At 40.9% G+C, this 19,733-nt stretch overlaps 1 protein-coding gene across 1 annotated transcript in view; it reads right to left on the reverse strand.

The window, feature by feature from the left end:
* Positions 1 to 1,074: 1,074 nt before the first annotated feature.
* LOC141270639 (uncharacterized) overlaps positions 1,075 to 19,733 on the reverse strand; it is a 152,852-nt gene continuing 134,193 nt past the window's right edge. The window contains exon 9 of the mRNA XM_073680723.1: positions 1,075 to 2,318. Coding sequence (XP_073536824.1) covers positions 1,554 to 2,318 — 765 coding nt within the window. The 3' untranslated portion in view covers positions 1,075 to 1,553. The remainder of the gene's footprint in view (positions 2,319 to 19,733) is intronic.

The following is a 19,733-nucleotide window of genomic DNA, read 5'->3' on the forward strand; positions in this document are numbered from 1 at the left end:
CTGCTTTATAAGACTTAGATCCCACTTTGTATCCATGAATATTACTGTTGTTTCAGACACTGAATGAGACACTTGGTCGCCATTTTAGTTACAAGAGGCACGCCCTGGGGTGGGGATATGTGAGCAGCCATTCCCTCCCATCTCTTATGACTGCTCTTAAAAACTTGCCCTGATTCGCCCTGTTAACCCTCTCAGCACTACGTGTGTTGGAGCATGCTTTTCCCGGGTTTACATCACCAAAGCTACCAACCTCGGTGATACATACAGTACAGGCCAAAAGTTTGGACACACCTTCTCATTTAAAGATTTTTCTGTATTTTCATGATTATGAAAATTGTGCATTCACACTGAAGGCATCAAAACTATGAATTAACACATGTGGAATTATATACTTAACAAAAAAGTGTGAAACAACTGAAAATATGTCTTATATTCTAGGTTCTTCAAAGTAGCCACCTTTTGCTTTGATGACTGCTTTGCACACTCTTGGCATACTTTGAAGAACCTAGAATATAAGACATATTTTCAGTTGTTTCACACTTTTGTTAAGTATATAATTCCACGTGTTAATTCAATTTTCATAGTCAAGAAAATACAGAAAAATCTTTAAATGAGAAGGTGTGTCCAAACTTTTGGTCTGTACTGTATCTCCCCTCAAGGACCTGTCCGGCGGCCATCTTACATATTCTAATGAGTTACCCAACGCATACGTCTCACTGGCTTATGGAAAAAAGGCGCGTAGGGGCAGGAGGAAGTATGATGTGGATGTGAGAACTGGCTGTGGGGTGCACTTAGCTAACTGTGAGCCTATTGTGATTGGATGAGTGAGTGAGAGAAGTGGAGTCCCTTTTGTCTTGGTGTTCTTGATAATTCAGGGTATTGAGGTAATATTTAAAATTAAACTATCCGAAAAACCAAATAATATATAGTATGTGTATTGGTGTATAAAGGAGGGAATCATTTCCCAATGGTGGGGAAAAAACTACTATACTTAGAACCGAAGGTGATTTAAAAAAAATGGTTCCCACCAATTGTTCCTACAAAAAAGGAATGGATCATATATGTAAATAGCAATTTGCAATATGAACTTATTTATTACTGCAATATAGATAAGTGAAAGACGTTTGTACAGATTTGGAGATTGTGGATTGAAATAAACAGTAACGAATGGCAAATGGCTGATTAGATAGAAGAGATAGGAAGATATGTTTAGTTTTCTTGTTTATTTTTTGGGGGGAGAGGTGTGTTGCAATACTTTTATCCATATATTCTATATATACAAATATATAACACAAGTGTAATGTTCAATGCACATGGAGTATTTCTTTTTAGGTAACAGATGTCTGTTAATAACTACATTTAGTTTTCAAACTCATGGGTTCTAAATTGCTTTCCCTTTGTAATTTACTTGTTTATACCATGACCGTCTCTGTTATATTGCTTATTGTACAATTTGTAATTTAATTTTATTGCTTCTCACCATTGCAGTTTTTTATGGCCAACAAACTATGATCTTAATGTAAAACATCTCACTTTCTAGGTGTGATAATGGCTTATCCCATATGAGATTTTTGATGTTTTAAAAGATTACATTTGTGAGCAAAATATTTTCCACATTCTGAACATGAAAACGGCTTCTCCCCCGTGTGAATTTTCTGATGTGTAGCAAGATGTGATTTATCTGTAAAACATTTCACACATTCTGAACAGGAATATGGCTTCTCCCCTGTGTGAATTCTCTGGTGATTAACAAGATTTGATTTCTTTGCAAAACATTTCCCACATTCTAAACATGAAAATGGCCTCTCCCCTGTGTGAGTTCTCTGGTGTGTAGTAAGATGTGATTTATCTGCAAAACATTTCCCACATTCTGAACATGAATATGGCCTCTCCCCTGTGTGACTTCTCTTATGCGTAACAAAATGTAATTTAGTTGGAAAACCTTTCCCACATTCTGAACAGGAATATGGCATCTCCCCTGTGTGAAGTTTCTGATGTCTAACAAGGTTTGGTTTCTGTGCAAAACATTTCCCACATTCTGAACATGAAAATGGTTTCTCCCCTGTGTGACTTCTCTGATGTATAGGAAGATGTGATTTATCTTGAAAACATTTCCCACATTCTGAACATGAATATGGCTTCTCCCCTGTGTGACCCCTCTCATGTGTAACAAGATGTAATTTAATTGCAAAACATTTCCCACATTCTGAACATGAATATGGCTTCTCCCCTGTGTGAAGTTTCTGGTGTCTAACAAGATTTGGTTTCTGTGCAAAACATTTCCCACATTCTGAACATGAAAATGGTTTCTCCCCTGTGTGACTTCTCTGATGTGTAGCAAGATGTGATTTCTGGTTAAAATATTTCCCACACTCTGAACAAGAAAATGTTTTCTTTCCTGTATAATTGCTTTGATTTTTAACTGTACTTTTGTGACTTTTATTTTTCTCAATAGTCTTTGATAAATCAGAAGATAGGACCTGTGTAAAAGCATCAGATGAGGGATCTTTGCTGTAAAGGGATGATGGTTTATCTGGAATAATGGCATTCACTTCAATTTTATCTTGTATGAGATCAAGGTCATCTGAATGAAAAACAGAAGATGTCAGATGTCCCTCTGATTCACTGGTACAGTCATCTGCCAAAAATAAAACAAATTATTATTTTGGATAAAATATCCTTAAAAACTATAATCTTACAATATTTCTATAAAAAATGTCCACAGAAATTGCAAGTTATATAGCATAATTCAATAATTCTCTGAGGGAAAAAAACAGTTCCCAATCCAAAAGTAGACTTCCCACTTGTGAAAATGAAAAATATTGGGGCTACATAAACATTTTACAAAAAATATATATATTCCTTTCTTGCATTTGAATTTGTGTTAATTTATGCACAGCACCTGAAGGGTTAATAAACTTTCTGAAAGCAGCTATTGATACTAAGAGGAGTGAAATTCTGTAAAACATATAGTACCGGTCAAATGTTTGGACACACCTGTTCATGTAATGGTTGTACTTGTTCTTATTGGAATGTGCTTATTGTAGAATCAGACTGAAGGCAGTAAAACCATGAAGGAACACATTTAGAAACAATGATTAAAAAAAACATGTATGAAACAAACCAGAATATGTATTAAACCTTACGTTTCTCAAACTATCCCACCTTTTACTTTAAGGACAACTATACGACCTCGACTTTCTCTCAAGCAGCTTAATTGGGGAATCACCTGGAATGGCTTCTTATGAACAGGTTGCCTTGTCAAGAGTTCATTTGTCGAATCACTGGCCTTCAGAAAGTGTTTGTGACCAATGAATGTGTTTTGCAGAGGCCGTGTTGGGCAGCACAGTGGCTCTGTGGTTAGCACTGCAGCCTTGCAGCGCTGGGGTCCTGTATTCAAATCCCACCAAGGACAACATCTGGAAGGAGTTTGTATGTTCTCCCCGTGTTTGCGTGGGTTTCCTCCCACACTACAAAGACATACTGATAGGGAATTTAGATTGTGAGCCCCAATGGGGACAGCGGTATGTAAAGCGCTGCAGAATATGTTGGCGCTATATAAAAATAAAGATTATTATTATTATTACACAGTACCATGTAGTGTTGAGCCCTGGTCCACAACAGTTTAAAGCCAGAGTATGGCAAAAAACACTCAAAAAGAGAAAGGACAGTCCATCATAACTTTAAAACAGGTGTGGGGAGTTTGTTTTCTGCAAAGGGCCCGTTTGAATATTTATACCATCATTCTCGGATCATACAAATTATCAACTTAAAAATTATCCTGCTATATTTTTTCCGACATTTTAATGAACTGTCCCCTAATGTAATGCCTGGAGCAGCTTGGTGAAATGAGCTATGTTAAGTAGTATTAATAATGTTGCTACTCGCAATTGATTTTCTACATTTGTGTCGGTCTGGAGCACAGTTGACTCTTTGCAATGATAAGTTTTATAAAGAATTGATCATAGCAATACGTTGTTCTGAACATGGATGTATATCACATTACATGTCTCCTCAAAGTGGGAAATTCATCACTGCTCACATAATGTTCACAGAACTGAAGCAGTGGGGGTCTACAGTATGCATCATATAGGGCACACCGAGAGTGCTGTGTACACATTACATAGGAGACACTGCGACTGCTATATAAATCACATAGAATAAACTGAAATTCTGCAGTATACACATCACAATAGGAGACACCGAGACAGCTGCAGATACATTATATATGAGACTCTTGGACTGATGTATATAGCACATACTAGATACTAAGATTGATGTATACATATTACATAGGAGACACTGAAGCGGATTTATATACATCACATAGGAGATACTGTGGCTGGTGTATATGCATCACATAGAAGAAACAGGCTGATATATATCTAAATCACATAGGAAACACTGGGATGGGTGCATATACATCACATAGGAGACACTAAGACTGCTGTATGTACATCAGATTGGATACACTGGGAATGGTGTATATACAGACATAGAGACATGGTGGGGCAGCTATCTATACATCACAAAGGAGAAACTGGAACTGCTGCCTAACTACACCAATAAAGAACATCCTGACTTTGGCAGTGGCACATTGCATACACTGCAGCATTCAGTAGTGAACGCTGCGTGCACATACTCAAAGTCTTAGGAATTAAAGGGACGGCAAAACAGGAATATGCCCAGGGGATGGAGGAAATGTCAGGGAGGGGATTAAAAGGTCGACGTAAACAGCCCATAGGCCAGAGATTCCCCACCTTTGCGTTAACACATGAATATCTATCAGTTTGTAAAGCTGCTAGAACCTTGAAGGTATTCTCAAGTGCATTTATGAAACCCATCAATCTCTGTGATAAAACTGGCTGTGATGAGGATCACCCATGGAAAGGAATACCAAAAATTACCTCTGATGCAGAGGATAAGTTTATTAGTGTTCTCAGCCTCAAAAAATGCAAATTGACAGCACCTCAGATAACAGCTGTCATAAATGATGCATAGACATGTTTTTGTAAGTTTGCCCACTGACAAAGACATGAACAGTCTATAATTTTACGGGTAGGTAATTTCAACATTGAGAGATTGAATATCCAAAAATTAAAATCAAGAAAATCACATTGTATAAATTACATAAATTTATTTGCATTTTACAGTGAGAAATCAGTATTTGATCCCCTACAAACTATTATGAGTTCTGGCTCCAACAGACCAGTTAGACGCTCCAAATCAATTTGTTGCCTGCATTAAAGACGGCTGTCTTACATAGTCACCTGTATAAAAGACTCCTGTCCACAGACTCAATTAATCAGTCAGACTCTAACCTCTACAACATGGGCAAGACCAAAGAGCTTTCTAACGATGTCAGGGACAGGATCATAGACCTGCACAAAGCTGGAATGGTCTACAAAACCATAAGTAAGACCCTGGGTGAGAAGGAGACAACTGTTAGTGCAATAGTAAGAAAATGGAAGAAATACAAAATGACTGTCAATCGACATCAATCTAGGGCACCATGCAAAATCTCACCTCGTGGGGTATCCTTGATCATGAGGAAGGTGAGAGATCAGCCTAAAACAACACGGGGGGAACTTGTTAATGATCGCAAGGCAGCTGGGACCACAGTCACAAAGAAAACCATTGGTAACACATTACGCCTTAAAGGTTTAAAATCCTGCAGTGCCCGCAAGGTCCCCCTGCTCAAGAAGGCACATGTGCAGGCCCATCTGAAGTTTGGCAATGAACACCTGGATGATTCTGTGAGTTATTGGGAGAAGGTGCTGTGGTCAGATGAGACAAAAATTTAGCTCTTTGGCATTAACACAAGTCGCCGTGTTTGGAGGAAGGAAAATGCTGTCTATGACCCAAAGAACACCGTCCCTACTGTCAAGCATGGAGGTGGAAACATTATGTTTTGGGGGTGTTTCTCTGCTAAGGGCACAGGACTACTTTACCGCATCAATGGGAGAATGGATGGAGCCATGTACTGTAAAATCCTGAGTGACAACCTCATTCCCTCAGCCAGGACATTAAAAATGGGTCGTGGCTGGGTCTTCCAGCAAGACCATGACCCAAAACATACAGCAAAGGCAACAAAGGAGTGGCTCAAAAAGAAGCACATTAAGGTCATGGAGTGGACTAGCCAGTCTCCAGACCTTAATCCCATAGAAAACTTATGGAGGGAGTTGAAGCTCCGAGTTGCCAAGCGACAGCCTCAAAATCTTAATGATTTAGATCTGCAAAGAGGAGTGGACCAAAATTCCTCCTGACATGTGTGCAACCCCTGATCATCAACTACAAAAAACGCCAAGTATTACGTGTTGTTTGCCAGAGGGATCAAATACTTATTTCTCACTGCAAAATGCAAATAAATTTATCTAATTTATACAATGTGATTTTCTTGATTTTTTTGGGATATTCTATCTCTCAATGTTAAAATTAACCTATCCTTAAAATTATAGACTGTTCATGTCTTTGTCAGTGGGCAAACTTACAAAAACATCAAGGGATGAAATAATTATTTCCTTCACTGTACAAAGTGATGCAAAGAGGACACTGCTAAGGACCGCAAACAAGAAGAAGAGACTTGTGTGGGCCAAGCAACACATGTACTGGACATAGTATCAGTGGAAATCTGTAATGTGATTTGTGGAGTCAAAATGTGAGTTTTTGGTGCCAGCCATCGTGTTTTTGTGAAGGACATTTTTGCATGGCTGTCATAGTGTTCTACCGCAACCGCCATAAAAATAAGATTGCACTTAGTGGGACCATCATTTGTACTGCAACAGGACAATGACCCAAAACACTTTTGGCTTTGTAAGGGCTGTAGGACGAAGAAGGGCAGAGACAGAGCCGGCGTCTGATGACATGACCTCCACAGTCACCAATCCTCAAACCAACCAAGATGGTCTGGGATGAGTTGGGCTCAGAGTGAAGGTAAATCATCCAACAAGTTCTCTGCATCTTTGGGAACTCTTTCAAGACTGTTAAAAAGCCATTTCAGGTGATGACTGATGAAGCTGCTTGTAAGAATGACAACGGGATGTAATGCTGTCATCAGAGAAGGGGGGGGGGCACTGTGAGAAATCTAAAGTTTAACACAAATTCTAGTTTGTTTCACGTGTGTTTCTTTACTCCTTGTTTCAATTTGTGTTCCTATGTGGTTTTGCTTCCATCAGTCTGAATCCACAAAGTGCACATTACAATAAAACCAAGAAAGAGCATCGTATGAAGAGGTGTGTCCAAACGTTTGACTGGTTTTGAAGGCCCCTTAATCACTTTAAAAGTTATTTGATCCCAAGAAAAACGTTGTTTAATTTCCTATAACGTATGAAAACTTGCTGCAACTTGGGCACTAACTACTGTAGACAACAATAATATATTGATCACATTCAATCCCGAAAGTCTTCACTGTGAATTATTTAGTAACTAGTGGTGAAACATCCCTGGAATATGTGGCTTGGTGGCTTCTGGCAATATAAACTATCTTAAAGGCCAATAATTTCTGTCAGATGAGTTTCGAGCTAATGTATGTTAAATTTAGGTCTCAGACATTCGGCAGAGGCAATGGAGACCATTTTTAAAGTCTACCAGGATTTGCAGACTCGCAGAGGGAAGGCAGAACAATTACACTATAATCAAATATATCAAAAACAGCAAACCTGTAGAAAAAGAAGACATAGTAAAAAAAAAAAAAACAACATGTGATAACCCTACCAAGAAGTAGGGAGACCTGAGCAGTCCCCAAAGTAATAATGACAATTTTGGAAGGAGCATGCAGTGGTCTATTGACAATATGGTGAACCCTTCATTGTGCTAAGTTGGGGCAACACCTCCAATAAAGCAGCCACAGCCAGTGATGGAGAAGAATCCATCTCTGCATTTAGTGGTTACTACTCACCTGGGTGGTTATCTGTAGGAATTTTCTCTTTACACCGCTCACCACCCCTCAAGTATGTCCCTGTAGTATTAATATTGGTCAGATCTTTACCCTGAAACAAATATTGTAAAAGTCACAAACAGATGGAGAAGTCACATCTATCATCAGCTCTAATCCTGCCATCTCCACCGTTCTCATCACACTAGTATAAAACATATAATACTGGTGGATAAAACAAGACTGAACACAAGGCCTTCACAGCCGTCTAGACATCAAAGGGGAGAACTCATGACACCTTCTCCCCATCTACCTGATGATTCTGAGGAACATTGAGATTTTCTTGTTTACAGTCCCATGGAAGAAGAGGATGGGGACATCTCTCTGGTGTTGTCCTCTTACTGGATAGAACTGGAGGAAACACATATAACGACTGAATTAATTCTTTACATACAGATAATTATAGGCGGTGTGTATTTAGTCCTGTCTATTACCTGGTGAGGTGAAGGGCTGGGGAACCTCCATCAGGACGTCCTTGTACAGATCTTTGTGTCCTTCTAAATACTCCCACTCCTCCATGGAGAAATAGACGGTGACATCCTGATACCTTATATGAACCTGCCAAACACAATGATATCGTCACCCCCCTCGATCGCTTCATAGCGTTACTGTATAATGTCCAAGCAGTGTCACCTCTCCAGTCAGCATCTCAATCATCTTGTAGGTGAGTTCTAGGATCTTCTGGTCATTGATGTTCTCATGTATCAGGGGGTGAGGTGGAGGCCCAGTGACTGGGCACAGGGGTCTTCCCGAACCTTCAGACACATGGGCCTGACAGCACTCACTACAGGTCTTCTTCACTACTGTGTAATTCTGGTTATGGAGACACACATTAATAAATCTCACTACAGACATTTCCAGAGTCCTCACCTCTCCAGTTCTGTCCATCTGTTATTCCCATAGATAAGAATGATGTAATGTGACAGCATCAGAATCTCTCACCTCTCCAGTAATCCGGAAGAGGATCTCTAGGGTGAGGTGTAATATCCTCTCAGCCAGCTTGTCCCTGTTCCTATCCATCCTTGACAGGTAAATCTGAAAAATCCTCTTGTAGAGAAGATCTCCAGTGGGAGGATCCGATATTGTAGAGATCTGAATGGGAAGAAGAGCCGATGTAACATCATAAAGAATCCCATATAATAATACAATCTTGTCCCTGTCCCTATCCATCCTTTAAGGGTCAATCAGGAAGATTATTTTATACAGAAGATCTCCAATGAGAGGATCTGATATTGTAAAGATCTGAATGAGGAGAAGAGGAGCCGATGTAACATCATAAAGAATCCCATGCAATGATAAAATTACTTGAGATAATGAGGGGAGACATATGAGCAGATATAATGTGTAGATGTTGTATTCTCTCATCTCGTATGCACACGAACACAAGTTGACTAAGATACTAAAACATCTCCTTCATGATCTCAATTACTGCTATGTTCATCACTGCTTCAGCCATTGCTTGTCCGTATGGATCACATGTTTGTCAGCACTGAGTAGGAAATAAAAAGACTGACAATGGCCTCTATGTCTTGCTTACACCCCAGCTTATCAGATCCTTCCAGAGGTGGGGTTTGATAGGCTATACTTCAGTCAAACACTGACAGGTTGGATAATAGAGTACTAAACAAGTAGTGCAGTATGACCCGCCGGAGACAGAAAGACGCGGGCTGGGGAGAAGGAAGCAGCTCCCAAGATGGCGCCGAGAAGAGGGAGGAGGCGGCCAAAGCTAATGCAGCATACCTACGCCGCATGAATGCAGCGGCGAAGCTGGAGAGGTATGCCCGCAACGTGGAGAAAACCGATCAGCAGGAGTCGGATAGAGGGGAGGAGGTGGACGAGGAAGAAGTAACGGCGCCACAGGCTGAGGGGTAAGGAGGAACGTCCCCAGGGAGTAATTACACTGATGGGGAGATGATGTCTGTGACAGCACAGGAGGAGTGTGATATACAGGAAAACCCCACTATTAAGGATGTGTTTGCGGTGGTGTCTTTCTGTAAACAGGCACTAACTACATTAACACAGCAAGTCCTGGGGTACAATCTGAAGTGGCCACCATAAAAAAAGACATGCACAAGGTTAATACCAGAATTGGAGAGGTGGAAACCAGAGTGGGAGAGACTGAGGATCGGATTAATAAACTCACAGTGTCTGAAAAACAGTTTAAACAACAAATCTCTGAAGTTATGGCCAAAAATGACGATCTGGAGAATCGCTCCAGAAGAAACAATATCAGGATAGTCGGACTTCCGGAAAAGTCTGAAGGAAGAGATCCCACTGAATTTGTTGAGAAGTGGCTGAGAGATAAGATTGGAGCAGACTCTCTTACTAAATTTTACGCTGTGGAATGAGCGCACAGAGTACCAACGCAGCCTCAACCCCCGGGCAAAGGACCGCGAGTTATGATTGCAAAGCTACTCCATTATAGGGATAGGGACATCATTATCCGCAAATCAAGGGAATGTGAAGAGATTACAATAAATGGCCAACGGATTGGCATATACCCTGATTATTCGGTAGCTGTCCAGAAACAGCGTATGCAATTCGGAGGAGTTAAAATATGCCTAAGAGAACTGGGTGCAACGTACTCAATGTTGTTCCCTGCCAAACTGCGAGTGGTAGCTATGGATAAAGTTTTCTTTTTTGTGAAGCCAGAGGAGGCCACAGAATGGATTGACATTAATGTGAAATCTTTACAAGCCAAAGATTGAGAGACTACCACGAAATTTAAAATATTCCTTATTGGAACGGTCGGCTGAGGACACTTGGTAAACGGACTTTTTACTGCTTTGCAGTGACTATTTAGCAATTGGGATTGCTTGCTCGAGCAGAGGACACCTGTAGAGCACATTATGCAAACAATTTATATAGTCCTGGACAAGTGAGTAGGAGGGGGGGCTTTTATTTTTTGCCCCTCACCTCCTTGTTTCTACCTTAGTCCTAATTTTTTGGTTCGGGACTAATTTGATCCCTATTGTTGGTCTATTGTGTTATGATTCTTTCGTTTTCAAAAGGGAAATAGTGGATAAAGAAGAAAGGAGGCGCTGCGGAGCATATGGACTTCAAATATGAGCCCTTGTTCGAGGGCTGGGCGGTGGCGAATAATAATAATAATATTTGAAACCAAAGATATATTGTACTATTGTGAAATTTACATAGCTCTTCTTCAATTTTTCTGAGACAAAATATGGAAAATATTCTGAGGCAAGGTGGGAGGGGAGACAACGTGAAAGGAGAGGTATATTTAGTATGTGTTGCTGTACTAAAAAGAGGTTAGGAGGGTGGAGGACTCCAGTTGGAAGTTTGGACCAGGAGTGGAAAACCCACAGCTCGCAGAGAGCATACAAGAAGGGGAGGAGGGGAGGGTGAGGGGGGAGAGGGGAGGGGGAAGGGGGGTAGGGTGGGGGACACCGACAGCAGGGGAGAGAAAGGATAAAATAAAGGAAAAATTGCTAATTACTTATAATGGGTAGTTTTAGAGTTATAAGTTGGAACGTTAGGGGTTTGTCGGAGAAAACCAGAAGGGCAACAATATTTAAATGTGTGCAGGAGCCTCGGTGATGTGCCTTTTAGAAACCCATTTACAAAAGGAAACAACTCAGATTATAAACGGAAGGTGGATACAGAGGGCTTATCATTCTACCTTTTCTAATTATGCTAGAGGAGTATGAATTTTAATTAATAGATCCACACCCTTTGAAGAAATTGACGTGTATATTGATCCAGAGGGGCAAAGGGTGGCAGTTAAAGGGATATTTTTTGGACGGCCGATGTGTATTGTGGCACTCTACATCCCCCCCTTATTCTAGCACTAAAATTAGAGTAATGCGGGAGTATGCTGAAAGAGGTAGAGTGATGCCGCTTCTGATGGTAGGAGACTTTAATAATGTAGTGGATACTTTTTGGGACCGGAGTAAGAGGCAACCGGGTGTACAGGAAAGCACCAATACAGTTTTTGGTAATTTTATTAAAGAAATTGGGTTAATTGATACATGGAGGGTCAGGAATACAGGGAAACTGTGCTACTCATGTCACTCTACATCATATGGCATGTTATCACGTATAGATTTAGCATTGGCGGATAGTTTAGCAGATTCTATGATAATAGAGGTACAATATCTCCCTAGAGTAATCTCAGACCATAGTCCAGTTATGGTAAACATTAGGTATGGGCCCCAGAGGGGTGTAATTAGGGAAGGGTGGAAAATGCATCCTATCTGGTTACAACATCTTAATGTCCAGAAGATAGAGGAAGAATTGGAAGAATTTTTTATTCATAACGACGGTAGTACAGATAAATTAATAGAGTGGGATGCGATGAAGGCCTTTCTTAGAAGGCTCTTATTTAGAGATATATGTAGGCGTAAATCACAAACTAAAAAAGAAGAAGCAGAAAGTCTGGAAGCATTGGAAAGGGCGGAGGAAGAAGCTATAAACAATAATACACCTGAAACACAGCGTGGCCTTAGGAGTGCGCAGGATAAGATAAATAAGATTTTACTAGATAAAATGGCAAAAATACAGGCGTTCCAGAAAGCCAGTTTCTATGCTGAGGAGGGGGGGGGGGGGAGGTGGGACATCTATTATCCGTTATAGCCTCGGCACAAAGAAGTAACTCGTTTAGCCATGAAATGGTTAATGATAAGGGGAGGGCTGTTACAGAGCTGGAGCGAATACTGAAAATCTTTAGAGACTTTTATAAAAAACTTTACTCCTCGGAAGGGATAGTAGCAATTGAGGAAATTGATAAATTTGTGGGTTTAGTATCGCTCCCTAAACTCAATAATGAGAGCAGAGAGAGGTTGGACTCCACCATTACTGTGGAGGAGATGGAGATTGCTCTGCATGGCATGACTAATGAGAAGGCCCCGGGTGTGGATGGTCTACCGTCAGAAGTATACAAGCAATTTGCTGAACTTTTGGTGCCTAAATTATTGAAAGTTTTTGAAGAGGCCAATGAGAGAGGGTTGTTGCCGGCTTCTATGAGGGGAGGCGGTGATAGTGGTGATTCCCAAGGAGGGGAAGAACCCTAGAATACCTGATTCATATAGACCAATCTATTTATTGACAGCTGATGTTAAAATCCTGGCCAAAGTTTTGGCTAATAGGTTGACTGGGGTCATTTCTTCCTTGATACATCCGGATCAATCGGGATTCATGCCTAATAGATCTACTGCCGTAAATATAAGAAGATTGTATCTCAATCTCCAATTGCAGGCTGATAACCCAGGTCGAAGAGTAATTGCCTCACTGGATGCCCAAAAGGCGTTTGATAGCGTACAATGGGAATATTTATGGAGAGTCATGCAAAAATTCAGTTTTGGACCAAGGTTTATCGAGTGGGTGCAATTGTTGTATTCACAACCTACAGCTAAAATTAGAGTTAACAGAGCGATATCCCCCTCGTTCCATTTGGGCAGGGGAACCAGACAGGGATGCCCACTGTCGCCGCTCCTCTTTGCCATGGCAATCGAGCCTCTGGCTGCAGCCATCAGGGAAGCGAAGGAGGTTCAAGTATGGAATATTGGAGGAAAAATTTGCTCTGTATGCGGATGATCTCTTATGGTTTCTAGGTGATCCATCTGAGTCATTGGGTTGTGCCATGCAGATAATTGAGAGGTTTGGGGCAATATTGGGGCTGAAGATTAACTGGTCCAGATCAGTTTTGTTTAAGGTGGATCGAGAAGTGGAATGGATAGATAGTGAAAAGGAAGTCAATAATTTGCAGTGTAAAAAAGAATTTAAATATTTGGGAATACAAGTATCTTTACCGGTATCAGATTATCTCAATATCAATTTATCACCATTACTTCAAAAACTGAAAGCCAAAATAGATATATGGACTAAGCTACATATAACGGTAATAGGGAGAATAAACCTTTTTAAAATGATCTTGATGCCCAAGCTGTTGTACATCCTACACAACGCACCTATGTGGATATCCAAAAAGAGATTTAAGTCATTAAATGTGATGATCAGAGCTTTGGTATGGGGGAAGAAGAAGGCAAGAATAAGATTAGAAATTCTTCAAAGACCCAAAGATGAGGGCGGATGGGCGCTGCCAAACCCGGAAATATATTTCCTGGCGGCTCAGAGTCAACATTTTAGAGGGTGGTCATGTTCCAGATTTGGTGGATCTATTAAAAAAAATGTTGGAGCACTCCATGGAGGAAAGACAGATACTTGAGGGCCTGGAGGGAGGAGACATGAAAAGGTTGGGAGAAAAAATGCCTACAATAGATCTTATACATAAAACCTGGAATACATTAAAAAAGGTGAGGGGGAGTAAGGGGTCTGACCAAGTATACACCTATATGGAATAATAGTAATAATCTCCCAGAGATACAAAAAATTGGTACTATAAGAGAGTGGACAGGTAGAGGAATTAATTTTATGTATCAAATAATGGAGGGGGAAAGTCTTAAACCTTTCTCGCAGTTGCAGAGGGAATTCTTATTGCCAAAAACAGAATGGTATCACTATGGGCAGGTTAAACATACAATTAAATCCCAAAGAGCCAAACAACGACTGGTAGTGGAAGCAGATCTAGTATTGGAGTATATTTGTCAGGAGGGGGGTACCAGGGGAGTGATCTCGGGCACGTATAGAGATTTGCTGCATACATTTCTCCTGGAGTTTCCATTGAGAGCTAAAAGTAAATGGGAAGATGAAGTGGGATGTATAAGTGGAAGTGCATTTAGGTGAAGGGTACATTGCTGGAAAAGGAAGAAAAAAAAAAAACAAACAAAAAAAACTCTTTAAATCTCTTAGTTTGCGAGTGTGAACGAGCTGCGTGTGTCCGGAGCGTAAGTGCGAACGAAAGTAAGTGTGTGACTTGTTTTTCAGTGAAGAGGTATTGGGAATCCTGCAGAAAATACCTGTGTGAATTGCGGTGAGTGCTGCATTGTGACGTGCTGAGTGCTTTTCTACCTGTTTAGATTTATTGGGCTTTTTAAAACCTATTTTCTCACTACAGTTTTAGTTTCTTAGTTTACTACCTGTGTATTTAAGGGTTAACTACATTGCACTAAAATCCTGAGGTGTAGATTTACTCACAAGGGGTTAATTAAGGGGAAGGGGTCATAATTAAGGGTTTATAAGGGGCAGCTGGTTGGGCATCAAGTCCTTTGGAAGTGCATTGAGGTGAAGGGTACATTGCTGGAAAAGGAAAAAAAACAAAAAAAAACAAAACAACTCTTTAAATCTCTTAGTTTGCGAGTGTGAACGAGCTGAGTGTGACCGGAGCGTAAGTGCGAACGAAAGTAAGTGTGTGACTTGTTTTTCAGTGAAGAGGTATTGGGAATCCTGCAGAAAATACCTGTGTGAATTGCGGTGAGTGCTGCATTGTGACCTGCTGAGTGCTTTTCTACCTGTTTAGATTTATTGGGCTTTTTAAAACCTATTTTCTCACTACAGTTTTAGTTTCTTAGTTTACTACCTGTGTATTTAAGGGTTAACTACATTGCACTAAAATCCTGAGGTGTAGATTTACTCACAAGGGGTTAATTAAGGGGAAGGGGTCATAATTAAGGGTTTATAAGGGGCAGCTGGTTGGGCATCAAGTCCCTTGGAAGTGCATTGAGGTGAAGGGTACATTGCTGGAAAAGGAAAAAAAAACAAAAAAAAACAAAACAACTCTTTAAATCTCTTAGTTTGCGAGTGTGAACGAGCTGAGTGTGACCGGAGCGTAAGTGCGAACGAAAGTAAGTGTGTGACTTGTTTTTCAGTGAAGAGGTATTGGGAATCCTGCAGAAAATACCTGTGTGAATTGCGGTGAGTGCTGCATTGTGACCTGCTGAGTGCTTTTCTACCTGTTTAGATTTATTGGGCTTTTTAAAACCTATTTTCTCACTACAGTTTTAGTTTCTTAGTTTACTACCTGTGTATTTAAGGGTTAACTACATTGCACTAAAATCCTGAGGTGTAGATTTACTCACAAGGGGTTAATTAAGGGGAAGGGGTCATAATTAAGGGTTTATAAGGGGCAGCTGGTTGGGCATCAAGTCCCTTGGAAGTGCATTGAGGTGAAGGGTACATTGCTGGAAAAGGAAAAAAAAAAAACAAAAAAAAAACAACTCTTTAAATCTCTTAGTTTGCGAGTGTGAACGAGCTGAGTGTGACCGGAGCGTAAGTGCGAACGAAAGTAAGTGTGTGACTTGTTTTTCAGTGAAGAGGTATTGGGAATCCTGCAGAAAATACCTGTGTGAATTGCGGTGAGTGCTGCATTGTGACCTGCTGAGTGCTTTTCTACCTGTTTAGATTTATTGGGCTTTTTAAAACCTATTTTCTCACTACAGTTTTAGTTTCTTAGTTTACTACCTGTGTATTTAAGGGTTAACTACATTGCACTAAAATCCTGAGGTGTAGATTTACTCACAAGGGGTTAATTAAGGGGAAGGGGTCATAATTAAGGGTTTATAAGGGGCAGCTGGTTGGGCATCAAGTCCCTTGGAAGTGCATTGAGGTGAAGGGTACATTGCTGGAAAAGGAAAAAAAAACAAAAAAAAACAAAACAACTCTTTAAATCTCTTAGTTTGCGAGTGTGAACGAGCTGAGTGTGACTGGAGCGTAAGTGCGAACGAAAGTAAGTGTGTGACTTGTTTTTCAGTGAAGAGGTATTGGGAATCCTGCAGAAAATACCTGTGTGAATTGCGGTGAGTGCTGCATTGTGACCTGCTGAGTGCTTTTCTACCTGCTTAGATTTATTGGGCTTTTTAAAACCTATTTTCTCACTACAGTTTTAGTTTCTTAGTTTACTACCTGTGTATTTAAGGGTTAACTACATTGCACTAAAATCCTGAGGTGTAGATTTACTCACAAGGGGTTAATTAAGGGGAAGGGGTCATAATTAAGGGTTTATAAGGGGCAGCTGGTTGGGCATCAAGTCCCTTGGAAGTGCATTGAGGTGAAGGGTACAGTGCTGGAAAAGGAAAAAAAAACAAAACAACTCTTTAAATCTCTTAGTTTGCAAGTGTGAACGAGCTGAGTGTGACCGGAGCGTAAGTGCGAACGAAAGTAAGTGTGTGACTTGTTTTTCAGTGAAGAGGTATTGGGAATCCTGCAGAAAATACCTGTGTGAATTGCGGTGAGTGCTGCATTGTGACCTGCTGAGTGCTTTTCTACCTGTTTAGATTTATTGGGCTTTTTAAAACCTATTTTCTCACTACAGTTTTAGTTTCTTAGTTTACTACCTGTGTATTTAAGGGTTAACTACATTGCACTAAAATCCTGAGGTGTAGATTTACTCACAAGGGGTTAATTAAGGGGAAGGGGTCATAATTAAGGGTTTATAAGGGGCAGCTGGTTGGGCATCAAGTCCCTTGGAAGTGCATTGAGGTGAAGGGTACATTGCTGGAAAAGGAAAAAAAAACAAAAAAAAACAAAACAACTCTTTAAATCTCTTAGTTTGCGAGTGTGAACGAGCTGAGTGTGACCGGAGCGTAAGTGCGAACGAAAGTAAGTGTGTGACTTGTTTTTCAGTGAAGAGGTATTGGGAATCCTGCAGAAAATACCTGTGTGAATTGCGGTGAGTGCTGCATTGTGACCTGCTGAGTGCTTTTCTACCTGTTTAGATTTATTGGGCTTTTTAAAACCTATTTTCTCACTACAGTTTTAGTTTCTTAGTTTACTACCTGTGTATTTAAGGGTTAACTACATTGCACTAAAATCCTGAGGTGTAGATTTACTCACAAGGGGTTAATTAAGGGGAAGGGGTCATAATTAAGGGTTTATAAGGGGCAGCTGGTTGGGCATCAAGTCCCTTGGAAGTGCATTGAGGTGAAGGGTACATTGCTGGAAAAGGAAAAAAAAACAAAAAAAAACAAAACAACTCTTTAAATCTCTTAGTTTGCGAGTGTGAACGAGCTGAGTGTGACCGGAGCGTAAGTGCGAACGAAAGTAAGTGTGTGACTTGTTTTTCAGTGAAGAGGTATTGGGAATCCTGCAGAAAATACCTGTGTGAATTGCGGTGAGTGCTGCATTGTGACCTGCTGAGTGCTTTTCTACCTGTTTAGATTTATTGGGCTTTTTAAAACCTATTTTCTCACTACAGTTTTAGTTTCTTAGTTTACTACCTGTGTATTTAAGGGTTAACTACATTGCACTAAAATCCTGAGGTGTAGATTTACTCACAAGGGGTTAATTAAGGGGAAGGGGTCATAATTAAGGGTTTATAAGGGGCAGCTGGTTGGGCATCAAGTCCCTTGGAAGTGCATTGAGGTGAAGGGTACATTGCTGGAAAAGGAAAAAAAAACAAAACAACTCTTTAAATCTCTTAGTTTGCGAGTGTGAACGAGCTGAGTGTGACCGGAGCGTAAGTGCGAACGAAAGTAAGTGTGTGACTTGTTTTTCAGTGAAGAGGTATTGGGAATCCTGCAGAAAATACCTGTGTGAATTGCGGTGAGTGCTGCATTGTGACCTGCTGAGTGCTTTTCTACCTGTTTAGATTTATTGGGCTTTTTAAAACCTATTTTCTCACTACAGTTTTAGTTTCTTAGTTTACTACCTGTGTATTTAAGGGTTAACTACATTGCACTAAAATCCTGAGGTGTAGATTTACTCACAAGGGGTTAATTAAGGGGAAGGGGTCATAATTAAGGGTTTATAAGGGGCAGCTGGTTGGGCATCAAGTCCCTTGGAAGTGCATTGAGGTGAAGGGTACATTGCTGGAAAAGGAAAAAAAAACAAAAAAAAACAAAACAACTCTTTAAATCTCTTAGTTTGCGAGTGTGAACGAGCTGAGTGTGACCGGAGCGTAAGTGCGAACGAAAGTAAGTGTGTGACTTGTTTTTCAGTGACTTTGGATTCAGGGAGTTTGGAAGGGAGGACTTAGGACTGAATTGCTAACTGTATTTCATTCTTTCTTTACTTTACTTTTTACTTAATTAATCCACCTGACCTACTTATCTGATTCCCCCGTCCATACTTGATACTTAATTGATCCCCCGCCGATATCTAATTGATACACTTGCACATCCCTAATTGATCCCCGTCCATACACCTATATATAAATAATTGTGTTTTGTACTTGTATATATATACTGACTGTATCCCCATATTTAGAATGACGTCCATGTTGGCCGGAGCCGTGCAGTGTACATCTTGCGCAATGTATGCATTCCGTGAGCAACCGCTCGAGGATCCATACTGCTGCGAGAGATGTGAGCATATCGTGCACTTGGAAGCCCAAATTCTGGATCTAAGTGCTCAGATAGCGATACTGAGGAGCATCGACAACATGGAACGGAGTTTGCTGCTCACCGAGCAGACACTCAATGGGTCAATACTGGGGGTGGAGCATAGAGGGGAAGTGCAGGCTGAACAGGCAGGGAGCTGGATAACAGTTAGGAGGGATAGAGGGAAGAAGTATAGGAAGGCTGGTTCAGAACCGGCATTATTGGAGCACGACAGATCCTCTGACCGCCGGGGGAGTGTATGCTCCAGTAATGAGGGGGAGGGGGGAAGTGTAGGGCAGGCAAGACAGGTTCTGGTAGTGGGTGACTCTATTATTAGGGGGACAGACAGGGCAATCTGTCACAAAGACCGGGATCGCCGAACGGTGTGCTGCCTCCCTGGCGCTCGAGTCCGGCACATCGCGGATCGGGTTGACAAGTTACTGGGTGGGGCTGGCGAAGACCCAGCGGTCATGGTCCACATCAGCACCAATGTCAAAGTGAGTGTTAGATGGAGGGTCCTTAAAAATGATTTCAGGGACCTAGGTAGGAAGCTTAGGGCAAGGACCTCCAAGGTAGTTTTCTCAGAAATACTACCAATCCCGCGAGCCACACAGGAGCGCCAACGGGAA

This window comes from Phyllobates terribilis, unplaced genomic scaffold (assembly GCF_046119375.1).
Source record: "Phyllobates terribilis strain yellow unplaced genomic scaffold, ASM4611937v1 Scaffold_5__5_contigs__length_657084704, whole genome shotgun sequence".
Classification (NCBI taxonomy): domain Eukaryota; kingdom Metazoa; phylum Chordata; class Amphibia; order Anura; family Dendrobatidae; genus Phyllobates; species Phyllobates terribilis.